Raw genomic sequence first — 15,112 nt, forward strand, 5'->3', positions numbered from 1 at the left:
TGCTCCTGTATTCGGCTCAAGCAGAATTATGATAACTTTACTGTGACCACTGGCATTTTTAAATGTTACGATCCTTTTCCATTCTGCAAAATGCAACTGCTATCATTTTGAAAAGAGGTTATTTGTTCAAAATGACTGCATCATGTACTGTGTACTAAATGTTAAACTCCATCTATACTTTACACTGCCTCGACAACCTGGTTTTTCCTTCTTCTCCCCTCTCCCATTAGGGAAGAGGTACAGAGCGTGAAAACGCACACCTCCAGATTCAGGGACAATTTCTTCACCGCTGTTATCATGCAATAGAACCATCCTATCACCAACTAGAGAGAGCGGTCCTGACCAACCATCTACCTCATTGGACACCCTCGGACTATCTTTAATCGGATTTGACTGGACTTTATCTTGTACTAAATGTTATTCCCTTTATCCTGTATCTTTATACTGTGGACGGATTGATTGTAATCATGTATAGATAGACATAAAATGCTGTAGTAACTCAGCGGGTGAGGCAACAACTCTGGAGAGGAATGGGTGACGTTTCGGGTCGAGACCTTTCTTCAGACTGAAGAAGGGTCTCGTCCCGAAACGTCGCCCATTCCTTCTCTCCAGAGATGCTGCCTCACCCGCTGGGTTACTCCAGCATTTTGTGTCTACCTTTGATTTAAACCAGCATCTGCAGTTCTTTCTTACATATTGTAATCATGTATAGTCTTTTCACTGGCTGGATAGCACGCAACAAAAAAACTTTTGAATGTACCTCGGTGCATGTGAATGAACTAAACTATCAACTCTACTTGTTTTAAGCAAAGATCCTATAGCGAGCAAGATAGATCACTCGACGAAAAAGACGTAGTATGGTCATGGGCAGATTGATGGGTAATTTTCGGCCCCATTTCCGTAACCGGCTTCCGTCTGCGCACCAAAGATCCCGTAGCGGAACAAAGATACTAGTGCGGAGACGGAAGCCGGTTACGGAAACATCCTCGTAAAAATAAAAGTTCTTTGGAAACAATCTTCTCCTCATTTTCAGAATTGTAATTTATTAACACAAACTGTTACCCCGCAACCCCGCAACGTTGATTACACTGCGAGTCTGGTCGGGTCGAGTTGCTGAAATGGATGAAAAAAAAGCCCATGTTCTGCTCCGTTGCGTACTACACGTCAGCCCATTGCATTTAGAAGGAGTGGTCTATCTTGCTCTCCCTATCTTGCTGAGCTTTGGTTTTAAGCTCAGCAAGGGTATGTAACCTGAGGACGCAAGAAACTGCAGATGCTGGAATCTTAAGCAAGACACAAATTATTGGAGGAACTCGGCAGGTCAGGAGGGAATGAGGAATTGACATTTCCAGTTGGAATCCTTCTTCAGACTGATGGAGGAAGTGGGTGGCGCAAGCTGAAAAATATCTGGAAATCGCTCTTTACTAGCTCTCCCCCCCACCCCCCCCCCCCCCCCCCACCCACCCCCCCCCCCCCCCCACAATCAGCCTGTAGAACGGCCCTGATCTGAAATGTCGTCTGTCCATTCCCCCACAGATGCTGCCTGAACCGTTGAGTTCCTCCAACACCTTGTGTTTTATTAAACATGCAGCCTAAAATGGTGGTACACTTGTTTCTTTACTTGAGAGATACAGCGTGGAATGTTGTACTATGTGTACTATGTACACTAGCACCATCACACACAAGGGACAATTTATAATTTTATTTAACCAATGCCAATTAGCCTATAAACCTCTACGCCTTTGGAGTGTGGGAGGAAACCGGAGTACCTGGAGAAAACCCACGCAGTCACAGGGAGAACGTACAAACTCTACACAGATAGCACCCTCAGCCAGGATCGAACCCAGGTCTCTGGTGCTATGAGGAAGCAACTCTAACACTGGGCCACTGTTCAAACGCAGAGTATGATCAAATCTCTCAGTATTAAGGCCGATGTATGAATGATAAATTGAAATATACGGTGAAGAACATAAAAATATAAAAAATAGTTTTATTTGGGCTTTCACGTGGTAGGAAAGCAGTATCTTGCTCCCTGTGGCCGTTATAGTGTCTTCAGTGATTAAACACCCATCGAGGTCACAACCTATCCACCATGCGTGGTTGGTTTATTTGAATTCCTGTTCACTGTGGGTAGAATCCCAGCGGCAAGTCATTCTATCTTTGAACTTGTACTCCTGTCAATTCCACAAAAGCAAGCTTAACTCATTTTAAACAACCCATAGCTAGATGTTGCAGGAAGCCTGCCAAAAAAACCCATTGATAAATTAGTCAGTGATTTATTTGGATGAGGGGAATATATCTTTACAGGAATTATTATTCAGACCTAAACACAGTCACCAGCTGCCATTGATCTCATAGTTTTAGTGTTAACTTTAGAGATACAGCTTCGGTCCACCGAGTCCGCGCCGAACAGCGATAGCCTCGTACGCTAGTTCTATCCCACACACTAGGGACAATTTACAGAAGCCAATTAACCTAAAAACCTGCACCTCTTTGAAATGTGGGAGGAAACGGGAGCACCTGGAGAAAACCCACACGGTCACAGGGAGAACATACAAACTCCATACCGGCAGCACCAGTAGCCAGGATCGAGCCAGATCTCTGTATCTGCAATTCTATCGCTGCACCACTGTGCTGCCCTAGAGTCATACTGCACAGAAACAATCTCTTTGGCCCACTATGTTCATATTAACCATTACACACCCATCAGTAGAACACAGAAAAATAGAGCACAGTAACAGGCCCATCAGCCCGCAGTATGCGTGCAGAACATGATGCTAAAGTAAACTATTTTGGATTATTAAGGATTTGAATATAGGAGCAAGGAGGTCCTACTGCAGTTGTACCGGGCCCTGGTGAGGCTGCACCTGGACAATTGTGTGTGCAGTTTTGCTCTCCTAATTTGAGGAATGACATTCTTGCTATTGAGGGGGTGCAGCGTAGGTTCACCAGGTTAATTCCCGGGATGGCGGGGGCTGGAATGGAATTCTCTGCCACAGTGGAGGCCAATTCACTGGATGCATTCAAGGGAGAGTAAGGTATAGCTCTTAGGCTTATGGAATCAAGGGATATGGGGAGAAAGCAGGAATGGGGTACTGATTCCGGATGATCAGCCATAATCACATTGAATGGCGGTGCTGGCTCGAAGGGCCGAATGGCCTATTTCTATGTTTCTACGTAAACTCCCGTGCCTTCACATGTCCATATTCCTTCATTCCTTGCATATCCATCTGCCTATCCAAATATCTCTTCAACACCACTTTAGTATCTGCCTCTACCACCATCTCCTGGCAGCGTGTACCAGGCACCCACCACCTTCAGTGTAAAAATACTTGCTCCGCACATCTCCTTGAAACTTTTAACTTAAAAACCTACGTCCTCTCGTCTTTGAGATTTCCACCCTGGGGAGAAGGTTTTCCCTCTATGGCTCTCGTTAAGTTATATACTCTTTATGCTTTTTCTGGTGACCAGCATTTAGCTTCAGTCTGGGTTGTCATCCAATTAACTTCCCGGCTAAGGATGAAAATGCAGTCGTCATTTAATTTGTAAGTATTCTCTCCTCTAGTTTGCGCATTACTAGTCTGGGATCTGATGACTTGATTCCAAATGTCTATCTGAGGAAATTGAGGACAGTATTCTGTTGGTTTATAATGTATTTTTAAGTAGATATTAATAATTACAAATGAACAAAGCAGAGTGACTTGAATGTAAATACTGGAGTGTGTGATTTAGTTTCTGTCAGGACTTTCTAATGCACAGTTCCTCAGTGAATTACTAATGCTTGAACTAACCTGTTCAGTGGAATTAATTACATACCTTCATTATTCCGTTCCAGTTATCACCAGTTGAAACTCGGAATAAAGTAAGAAATGCCATCCCAAAATTCTCAAACGTGGCATGTCGACTCAAGCCTTCACATGGGTTTTCATCATTACACACTGGAGGGCAAAACAATCCAATTCTATTCATTGAAGACCAACAAATCCCCACGCTTTAACTTTTGTAGACACAGGATGTAAAAAAGGGCCCTTGGCCCACTGTGTGCATGCCGACCGTCTATCCCCCATACATACTCGCTCCGTGTTATCCCACCCTTCGCGTCCATTCCTTACACACTAGGGCCAATTTACAGAGGGCCAATTAACCTACAAACCCACACGTCATTGGGATGCAGGAGGAAACCGGAGCACCCGGAGAAACCCATGCGGTAACAGGGAGAACATGCCAACTCCACACAGACAACACCCGAGGTCAGGATCGAACCCGGGTCTCTGTGAGGCAGCAGCTCTACCAGCTGCGCCGCTGTGTTAGTGATGGTTTATGTTTTATTTTAACATTTCTTGTTTCATATTAACCGTTAGATCAGATTCACTCCAGGGCAGCGCAAGCAAATGAAGTGCACTTTCACATTTTACATTTAGAATGAAGCATTCTAGGCTCAATCAGACCCTGCTAGATGGTTCATCAGGATAAGTTACATCTGTTTTTAAGTAAAACACACAAGCGCTAAGGAAATGTACAAAGGAAATGCAGATGCTGGCTTATACAGAAGATAGACACAAAATGCTGGAGTAACTCAGCAGGTCAGGCAGCATCTCTGGAGAAAGGGAACAGTTTGTGTTGGTACCCTTCTCAGACGTCACAAGCAGAAGCATGAAGAAGGGCCCCTACTCGAAACGTCACCTATTCCATTTCACCAGAGATGCTGCCTGGCCCGTTGAGTTATTCCAGCACTCTGTGTCTAACTAGCAAGCACTGCTTCTTCCTTCTCACTGGAGTTAATGAGGAGATCGGCCAATTAAAATCTCACCCAGCTTTCCGAAGAGTTCAACTCCAAGAGCGGCATAGATAAAAAACAAAAGCATGAATAATAAACCGAGGTTTCCCACCTGAAATGTAAAAGAAGAAAAGATCTCTTAAAAAATGCAGAGGTCAACCTGTACACAATGATTAGGAATCACGAGAGTCAAGTGTTTAATTGTCGTATGTACTGACAATGGAATAATGAAACTCTCACTTACAGCAACATAACATACCTGTAAATACAGTATTCATAGATAACATAAGAAAGGAAAAAAAAAACTGCAATTAATTTAAAACCACAAAATTAGTGCAAAACATCTGAAGTCCTTAAAGCACCCAGGACAGTTCATAGTTTAATTGAGGAAGGGTTCTGCCGGAAATGTCACCCATCCTTTCTGCTGCCTGACCCGCTGAGTTACTCCAGAACTTTGTGTCTATCTTTGGTATACACCTGCATCTGCAGTTCTTTGTCTCTACATCTCATATATCAGTTGTTGTTTGTACTGTTCAGTTGAGAAGATGGTGTTTTAAACCAGGAGGCCACGTTTTTTTCAGTTTAGTTTAGTTTATTATTATCAGGTGTATCAGGATACAGTGAAAAGCCTTTTAGTTGCGTGCTAACTAGCCAGCAAATTAACTAGACATGATTAGAATCAGGCCATCCATAGTGTACAGATATAATAAAGGTTTTAATGTTTAGTGCATGATAAAATCCAATAAAGTCCGATTAAAGATGGTTCAAAGGTCTCCAATGAGGTAGATGGAAGGTCAGGACCACTCTCCAGCTGGTGAGAGGACGGTTCAGTTGCCTAACTAACAGCTGGGAAGAAACTGTCCATGAATCTGGAGGTGTGTGTTTTCAAAGGTTTGTACCTCTTGCCTGATGGGAGAGGGAAAAGAGGGAGTGACCAGGGTGAGACTCTTCCTTGAATATGCGGGTGGCCATGCTGACGGTGCATGAAGGTACTGTATGGATAGGATACGTTTAGAGGGATATGGACCAAACGCAGGCAGGTGGGACTAGTGTGGAAGGGGCATGTTGGTTGGTGTGGACATGTTGGGCCGAAGGGCCTGTTTCCACGCTGTCTGACTCTATGAGTGTCTATAACTAACCCAAAGCATCACCTATCCATGTCCTCCAGAGATACCATCTGACCCACTGAGTCACTCCAGCACTTTGGACCTTTTTTTTTAAAACCAGCATCTACAGTTCCGTGTATATCATGTAATTTGGAGAGCTATGTTGAAAAAAAAACCATATTCTTAACAGGCTTTAAGGTGATGTGGTTTACATTGATGAATCCATTGATTAACGCAGGTCCCAATCCCACTTTACTCCAGACCAAGCCCTGCCTGTGCCTGTGTTATAGCCGCCTCTATTAACACAGTACATCAGGAAATTACTGCGAGCTGTTTAGTTTTAGAGATGGAAACAGTATGGAAACAGCCCTTTGGCCCACTGACTCCATGTCGCCCATCAATCACCCATTCACATTAGCTCTATGTTATCCACTTTCTACACATTAGGGGCGATTTACAGAGGGCAATTCACATAATCCCGCAGGTCTATCTGAAGGGGGAGGAAACCAGAGCACCTGGAGGAAACCCGCGAGGTCACAAGGAGAACGTGCAAACTCCACACTGACAGCACCCAAGATCAGGATCGAACCGAGTCCGGCGCTGTGACGGTAGCGGCACTACCAGCTGTGCCACCGTGCCACGCTGTTGTTTTGAGTATTGAATCTGGGATTTGTTCACAGCATCAGCAGAAAGAATGGGATTGTCAAAAGTCTTAATTAAGAACTGAATATTTTGTGTCAGAAATATGCAATACAATAAATTGATCTAATGCTGGTTAACTCCGAGATCCATATGCTGGGCAATGTAATCAAAGAATGGAAGACGCTTTTGGCTGAGGGCAGTCCAGGCAGAGATTGCTTTTACGACTAACCCTGAGAGCAACATAATATTACACAGGCCAAACTACTGTGTTTTTCTTCATTACGTGGCAATAAGAGAATAGTTTCAGGGATTTTGGTAGTGATTTAATTTCATGTTAAAAGATTAGACTCATTGATTTCCCCTTTGAACGCTTACATACACAAAGGCATTTCAATCTCTGGCAAAGCAGAGCTCTGACATTGCAACAACTTGTATTTATTTGGCATCTTCACAGATTCAAATGCCCGAGGGATATTTGGGGTGTGCAGACAGAAGCTCATCTTGTGTGAACTATTACATTGAGGGTTGATCTCAGCTTTAACAAGCTAATAGAGAATTGAACTCTTTACTTTAGACTTTAGAGATACAGTGCGGAAACAGGCCCTTCTGCCCACCGAGTCTGTTCAGACTTGCGATCCCCATATACTATCCTACACACCAGGGACAATTTACAATTTTAGCAAAGACAATTAACCTACAAACCTGCACGTCTTTGGAGTGTGGGCGGAAATCTCAGCACCCGGTCACAGTGAGAACGTACAAACTCCATACAGACAGCACCCGTGGTCAGGATCGAACCCGGGTCTCTGGCGCTGTAAAGAAGCAACTCCACCACTGTGTTGTCCCTAACTCAAAGGACATGGCAGCAGAGTGGGCCGCTGGAGGCCCTGCAGCTGCCTGGGGCTCGGTTAGATCAGGAGCCACTCCAAATAGCCAAGCGTATGGATCAGATGTAGCCTGCAGTGGCAGGGAGCAGCAGAGGAGGACATCAACACATCGCCTGGCCAGGCTGACCCTGTAACTCCAACCCAGTCCCGTCGCCACGACAACGGGCCTTTATGGCCAAGTTAATACTCTAAAATGTTTAACAACTTTGAACTTCAAGGCTATGAGATAGTGCTGGAAACGTGGCAACTCTTGTGTACTCAGTGTAATCTACTCTCTTATACTCTTGTACTATGTATACATAATGTATACTAAGATTGTTACTGAACTGTATGGAAAAAAATAAATTCACTGTATCTAGGTACATGTGACAATTAAGTACCATTGAAGCAGAGTCCATGGTAATGAATGAAGCCAATCACTTTGTTCACAGAACCATAAGATTATAAGACCATAAGACATAGAAGCAGAATTAGGCCATTTTGTCCATTATGTCTGCTCCACCATTTGATCATGGCTGATCTACTGGTTTTAAAAACAAAGACACAATGTGCTGGACTAGTCCCGCACAGTTGTGCAATGGTAGAGTTGTTGCCTTGCAGCTCCAGAGACCTGGGTTTGATCCTGACTGTGTGTACGGAGTTTGTATGTTCTAGCTGTGACCGTGTGTGTTTTGTCTGGTGCTCTGGTTTCCTCCCATGTGTAGGTTTGTAGGTGTAGGTTTGTCCCCAGTGTGTAGGATAGTGTTAGTGTTCGGCATGGAGTCGGTGCAATCTCGGCAGGTCAGGCAGCATCTCTGCAGAACACGGATACTTCAGAGAAACAGCGTGGTAAAAGGCCCTTCGGCCCACCAAGACCTGTGATCCCCATACACTAGCACCGTCTGACACACGAGGGACAATTTACAATTTTTGCCGAAGCCAATTAATCCGAAAAAACCCAAGTCTTTGGAGTGTGGAAGGGCACTGGAACACCCGGAGAAAACCCATGCGGTGGGGGAGAACATACAAACTCCGTACAGATAGCACCTGTAGAGAGGATCGAACCCGGGACTCTGGCGCTGTGAGGCAGCAACTCTAACGCTGTGCCACTGTGCTGCAAGATAGGTGAAGTTTTGGGACAGGATCCATCTTCAGTCTGCTTGTTTCTTTAAAAAATCTTGCCATAAAAATATATCTTGATATATTTAGGACTGAGGGCTTGGTAAAGTTTGACTAGTGTAATGTCAATCGAACAATGACATTTGATAAGTATATAAAAGCAATGACATTTACAAACACCCACGACCAGTTTTCAAATTCAAACAAAGCTTTTCAAGTATTATCTATGAATGTCCTTCCGACAAATGTTCTGGTTTGATTTCTGTAGCCCCCCGAAGGCATATAAATGGTGGAAACTCAACATGAATGAACTCAGCTGGAAGCTTGGAGCAGTTTTGTGGGTAGCATCTAAGGACAGCACAATGGTGCAGCGGTAGAGTTGCTACCTCAGAGACCCAGGTTCGATCCTGGCCTCGGGTGTTATCTGGGACTAGGGGAGAATAAATGTTCAGCACGGACTAGAAGGGCCGAGATGGCCTGTTTCCGTGCTGTAATTGTTATATGGTTATATGGTTTACAGAATTTGTACGTTCTCCCTGTGACTGCATGAATTTTCTATGGGGGCTCCGGTTTCCTCCCACACTCCAAAGACATGCCGGTTTGTAGGTTAATTAGCTTTGGTAAAAATTGTCCCTAGTGTGTAGGCTAATGTACAGGGATTGCTGGTCGGCACGGACTTGGTGGGCTAAAGGGCCTGTTTCTGTAATGTATCTCTAAACTAAAATAAACTAAATCTACTTCAAGCTGAATCTTTTTAAACAGAAACACACGGAAAATTTCTGAAATCCAAATTTGCTCCACATTCAATTTTCCCCTCACACAAAAATATTATTTAGTTTAGAGATATAGCATGGAACTTCTCCGTGGATTGTCACCGTGTCGTGGTGGAGAAGCTTGTGCGTGGTCCTGCGATCCTGAGAGCGATGCCATCTGGAGCTATGCTCCTGGTAGGGTCACCCCTGGCAGTAAGGTCGAGGGGGAGGTCTCTCACAAAGAGCAATCCAGCCAAGACGTCAATGGTGGAACAGGCGGAGGATGATGGCTGACTTTAGTGGCGCGTCACAATGTCTGGGAAGGCAGATGAAGGCTGCAGCAGAAAGGGTCTCCAGTCGTCTTGGATTCCATGCCACTGGATTCTAGCCCAGATCTGTCAACGGCTGTGTGGTGGCTGTCTGTGCACCAATCTCCCCACGTTAAACAAAGTCACGCACAGGCGTCCTCCATGAGAGGACAGTCATACTTGTTTTGAGTAACTGCCGGTGATAACAGCATGGAAACAGGCCCTTCAGTCCACCGAGTCTGCACCAACTAGCAATCACTTGTACATTAGTTGCTTCCTATCCTTCTACATTAGAGACAATTACAGAAGCCAATTAACCTACAAACCTGTACATCTTTGGAATGTGGGAGTAAACCGGAGCACCAAGAGAAAATCTACGCATTCACAGGGATAACGTGCAAACTCCGTACAGGCAGCACCCATAGTCAGGATCGAACCCAGGTCACTGGCTCTATAAGGCAGCAACTCTACCGTTGCACCACTGTACCACCCCAATTGTTTATGCACACTCATTGTGTAAGTAGTTACTACATTTTGTCAAACAAACTTAGTTTTTAGCAAGGCGTTTGATGTTGGTGCTTGAAGATGCAAGGAAGTGCAGGTGCTGGAATCTTGTGCGAAGCACAAAGTGCTGGAAGAACTCAGCAGGTCATGCAGCATCTGAAATGGACAAGCAATGGTTTGGGTCCGAATCTGAAATGTTGGCTGTCCAGTTCCCCCCACAGATGAGTCTTAACCCACTGAGGTCCTCCAGGGCCTTGGTTGTTGCTTAAATGTCCTGTGTTTGTGGTTCTTTGTATCATCAAGCTTCACTTATACCTGTATAATGGTGATGCTAAACATGTTGGCAAGTGGATAACACTCTGTCACTAACTAAACAAAACCGTATCGTCCTCCATGACGTACATTTCATTCAGTGGCTTAGAATCTAAAAAGATCATCAATTATATCATGAACATGATTTGATTTCTTTCCATCCACGCCTCTTCAGAAAGTGGTAATTACACATCTTTCAATCAACATTTTTAGATGTCAGGCAGAATTGCTAACACAAAAATGACGTTTAAACTTTAGTTACATGACAAAGTTTGTGAGGGGAAGCTGACAATTTATGCTCCCGTTATCCAGAGTTGTGTTTCTCTCAAAAATTACTTTGTAAAAAACATGCTTACATTTAAGACAATGAAATTAGCAACATAACTTCTTAGGTATTTTTAAAATCACAGCGCTTACCTGTGGCAAAGCCTGAACGACTGTATCAAGTAAGGCTCTCATTCCAGTTGCCATCTTGAGCAGCTTCAACACTAAGAGAGCAGAAAATTAACAAAATGTACTTCATATTGTTTCTCATGGAGCAGAGAAAGAGGCCCTACAGTCCACACTGACTCGCAATTATCCATTTGCATTAATCATTATTTTTATTCTCCTCATAAAGAGGCAGAGAGTGGCACAGCAGTAGAGTTACTGCCTTACAGCGCCAGAGACCCGGGTTCAATCCTGACTATGGGTGCTATCCGTACGGAGTTTGTACGTTCTCCCCATGATCTGCAGGGGCTTTCTCCGGGCGCTCCAGTTTCCTCCCACACTCCAACGACGTGCAGGTTTGTAGGCTAATTGGCTCGGTAAAATTGTAAATTGTCCCGAGTGGGTGTATGATAATGTTAAGGGTCTGCCTCACTTGGGCGATCTAATCCGTTAGTTCCGGCGAGTTTGCCCTCGACTCATACTCGCAACTCGACACAAGGTTGTAGGAGGTCTTCGAAACTCTCCTTCATGCTCGAGAGTGGTCTCTGCATACTCAGGGCCTCAGTTAGGTTGCGGCGGTTTTTTCCAATATGTTAAAAAATGCCCGCAAGTAAAAAAAGGTCGCCATGGAAAAAATCAATACTTTTTTTACTCGTAGGTTTAGTCGTAGTAGGTCGTAGTAAGTCGGGATGTAAGTCATAGGTAATCGAGGGTAGTCAAAGGTAGTCATAGATAGTCTTCATCATAGTCGAAGGGAGGTCGAAGGAGATCAAAGGAGATCGAAGGAGGTCGTCTTCACTCTCCACTATTCGGTGTCCAATTTTCCCGAAGTTAGTTGTAGCTAGTTGAAGCTAGCTGAAGCTGGTCTTCAACATAGTCGAAGGAGGTCGAAGGAGGTCTTCTACATAGTCGAAGGAGGTCTTCAACATGTCATTTTTTCAAACTCTTCTAAACTCGCTAATTAGGTCGCTCAAGTGGGAAAACCCCTATAGTGTGGGGGCTCCACTGGTCGGTGCGGACTTGATGGGCCAAAGGGCCTGTAGCAGGGCTGTATATCTGTACTAAACTAAACTCAATTAAATTAACAGGGCTTAGCTGTGTAATTCAATGTATCGGTATTGCTTTGCTGTGTGTTTGGCCTGGGCAGAAACTTCTTATGGTGGAACCCCAACGTGGAAATCTGATAGATAGTCACACATTCATTGTAAAACCCACTTAACTTCCCTTCTGCTTAAACAATTCAATTATCTCGCATTACCTCTACTCTTTAGTTGTGACATAAGTAAGTTGAGTGAGTATTTCATTCTTTCATTTTGGGAAATGTGACAATAAAACACTTGGCTGTTGAAGGGGGCTAAATGCGTGCTCTGCCTGTTGCCAGTGGCAGCGACACAGTTCAAAGCCCAAGGGGAACGCACACAAATCAACCATACCATTTGCTGTTAATTATGGCAGCAACTACCATCTGATTCTCATGCTCAGGCGATGTTGAAAATGCCACAAGCTTTTTCCTCTGAGTTATTTAATTACTGTTTATTGCATGCACAATTGTTCATATTATGTTTGATCTGGAAGAGGATTCTTAAATGCCTGGGTGCCCAATGCTTTTAAAAGAAAGTTTCTAACACAAACAAGAAATCCTTTAAAGTCATAAGAGATAGCAATACCTCTTGCAATCCGTAGTACTCTCATAATGCGAATGATCGTCGGGTTAATGGGGAGCGCGGCACTCATTTCAATTTCCTCCAGGGTTATACCCATTATAGACAGAAGCACAATAGCCAAATCCAGTTGATTCCACCTGAAATATATAAAAGATCACAGAGGTAAAACAAAATGCCAGAATTGTCTTTTAATTAAAAGGATGGTCTATCTTTGCCAGAAATGCTTTCTGTGTCAGGCAGTATCTATGAAGAAAGGAAAAGGATTAACGTTTTAAGTCAATATCTTATCTTCAGAACAGGAAAGTTAAAGATAAAACAAATTTTGAGACGATATAAATGGGGAACAAAATGAAGAAGTGAGATAGTGAAGGACCCTATCTTCAAAACGCAGATAAGGAGGAATTTCTTTAATCAGAGGGTGAGTGAATCATTGGGTATCTTAAAGCAGAGATTGATAAGTTGCTGATTAGTTATGAGGAGAAAGCAGGAGAATGGGTCTGAGAAGGAAAAATAGATCAGCCATGTTCGATGAGCTTAATGGCCTGCTTAACATTCAGTGAGAGAAATCCTCATTGATCAGCTGTAACTCACAGCGCCAGAGTCCAGAGTTCGATCCTGACCGTTCTCCTTGAGACCACGGCATTTTCTCCCGGTGCTCTAGTTTCCCCCCACGTTTCAAGGACGTGTGGGTTTGTAGGTTATTTTGCCTCTGTAAATTGCCCCAAGTGTGCCCCAAGTCTAAATTGCCCCATATGACAATAAAACACTCGCGTGTAGGCAGTGGATGCGGAAGTGGGATACGTAGACCTGGCGTGAACGGGCGATCGATGGTCTGCATGAACTCGATGGGCCGAAAGGCTTGTTTCCATGCTGAAGATAGACACAAAGTGCTGGAGTAACTCCACGGGTCAGACAGCATCTCTGGAGAAAAAGACTGGTGTTGTTTCAGGTCGGGACCCTTCTTCAGACTTCTGTAACCTCCCTCATCTTTTTTCTCCAGGGATGCTGCCTGACCCGTTGAGTTACTCCGGCACTTTGCGTCTATCTGTGGTATCAACCAGCACCTGCAGTTCCTTTCTCCACTGTTTCGGCGCTGTATCTCTCAACTAAACTCATTGAAGATTCGTCTCCAAAATGCCTGCCTGTGATTAACAAAGAGGTGGGAGGAGATGCAATCAACGTTCAGAGATGAGCAATGAGGAGATTGCAAGTTACAAGATGCTGTTTTTGTTTTAACAAGACGTGGAGAAAAGGGCAGACTGGTAAAATTTATGTGAATTTGCAGAAAAATCATGAGATCAAAATATTTGCAGCATTTTTACTTTGGGGTTTGGATTGAAGAATTGTATATAAATATGCAGCGCTGCCAACAGTATTCTATCTCCCACCACGGGTGGTAATTCACAAGACAGCAGTTAGCTGCTAAGTGTTGCATCGAAGTGGCTTTCATGATAAATTGACACATTAAATGCTCCCATGCTGGGAACCGAACTCCATCCAATGGGTGGCACGGTGGAGCTGCGGTAGAGTTGTTGCCTTTACAGCGCTTACTGCACCGGAGACCCGGGTTCGACCCCAGCTACAGGTGCTGTCTGTACGGAGTTTGTACGTTTTCTCCGTGACCCTGTGGGATTTCTGCAAGATCTTCAGCTTCCTCCCACACTCCAAAGAGGTACAGCTATGTACAGTAGGTAAATTGGCTTGGTGTATGTGTAAATTGTCCCCAGTGTGTGTAGGATAGTGCTAATGTGCGGGGTTCGCTGGCAATGCGGACCCGGTGGGCCGAAGGGCCTGTTTCTGCGCTGTGTTTGTAAACTAAACTAAACTAAACAGTCCTTCCCAACGTCACACGACATACCAGTAAATGCATAGCTTCTTCCTCGTGTAATCTAAGCTGGTCGTAGATATTTCTAAATTTACTTTATCAAACAGAAATAGGGTGCAAGGTAGACACAAAATGGCGGAGTAACTCTCAGCGGGACCTCAGAAGGTCCAGAAGCGCAGCTTCTCTGGAGAAATAGGACGAGCGACGTTTCGTGCCGGGACTGATAGTCAATGTGGACACGGTGGGCCGAAGGGCCTGTTCCTTTCAATCAATCAATCAACCAAGTAAGAAAGAAAAGCACCTCAGTCTTACAGTTAACCTATCTCGCCCCATCTTTTCACTTGAAGAAGGGTACTAATCCAAAATGCCGTTCGTCCATTCCCGCAACAAATGTGCTCTGACCCAAAAATTAAGAGGCAATGGAGTCCATCCACATGCTTCATGTGTCTGTTGAAACACATAGACTATAGAATTAATCAATGGGGTATGCATAGTATTCAGTGAAAGCCCCCAGAAGAATTACTCTTTGGTGCAATAAACATCTCCCACTTCCAAATGAACACCTATAAACTCGAAGATGGACACAAAAAGTTGGAGTAACTCAGCGGGACAGGCAACATCTCTGGAGAGAAGGAATGGGTGACGTTTTGGGTCGAGACCCTTCTTCCGACCGACCCGAAACGTCACCCATTCCTTCTCTCCAGAGACACTGCCTGTCCCGCTGAGTTGCTCCAGCTTTTTGTGTCTATCTTCAGTTTAAACCAGCATCTGCAGTTCCTTCCTAGCACACGTATGTAACTTGAGATGA

At 44.3% G+C, this 15,112-nt stretch overlaps 1 protein-coding gene across 1 annotated transcript in view; it reads right to left on the reverse strand.

Annotated features, from left to right (window-relative positions):
* cacna1ha (calcium channel, voltage-dependent, T type, alpha 1H subunit a) overlaps positions 1 to 15,112 on the reverse strand; it is a 161,237-nt gene that overhangs the window by 9,633 nt on the left and 136,492 nt on the right. Inside the window, exons 26-29 of the mRNA XM_055651688.1 lie at positions 12,483 to 12,616; positions 10,804 to 10,874; positions 4,811 to 4,889; positions 3,817 to 3,938 (exon numbers count right to left, since the gene is read on the reverse strand). Coding sequence (XP_055507663.1) covers positions 3,817 to 3,938; positions 4,811 to 4,889; positions 10,804 to 10,874; positions 12,483 to 12,616 — 406 coding nt within the window. The remainder of the gene's footprint in view (positions 1 to 3,816; positions 3,939 to 4,810; positions 4,890 to 10,803; positions 10,875 to 12,482; positions 12,617 to 15,112) is intronic.

The sequence above is a fragment of the Leucoraja erinacea genome, chromosome 20 (assembly GCF_028641065.1).
Source record: "Leucoraja erinacea ecotype New England chromosome 20, Leri_hhj_1, whole genome shotgun sequence".
Classification (NCBI taxonomy): domain Eukaryota; kingdom Metazoa; phylum Chordata; class Chondrichthyes; order Rajiformes; family Rajidae; genus Leucoraja; species Leucoraja erinaceus.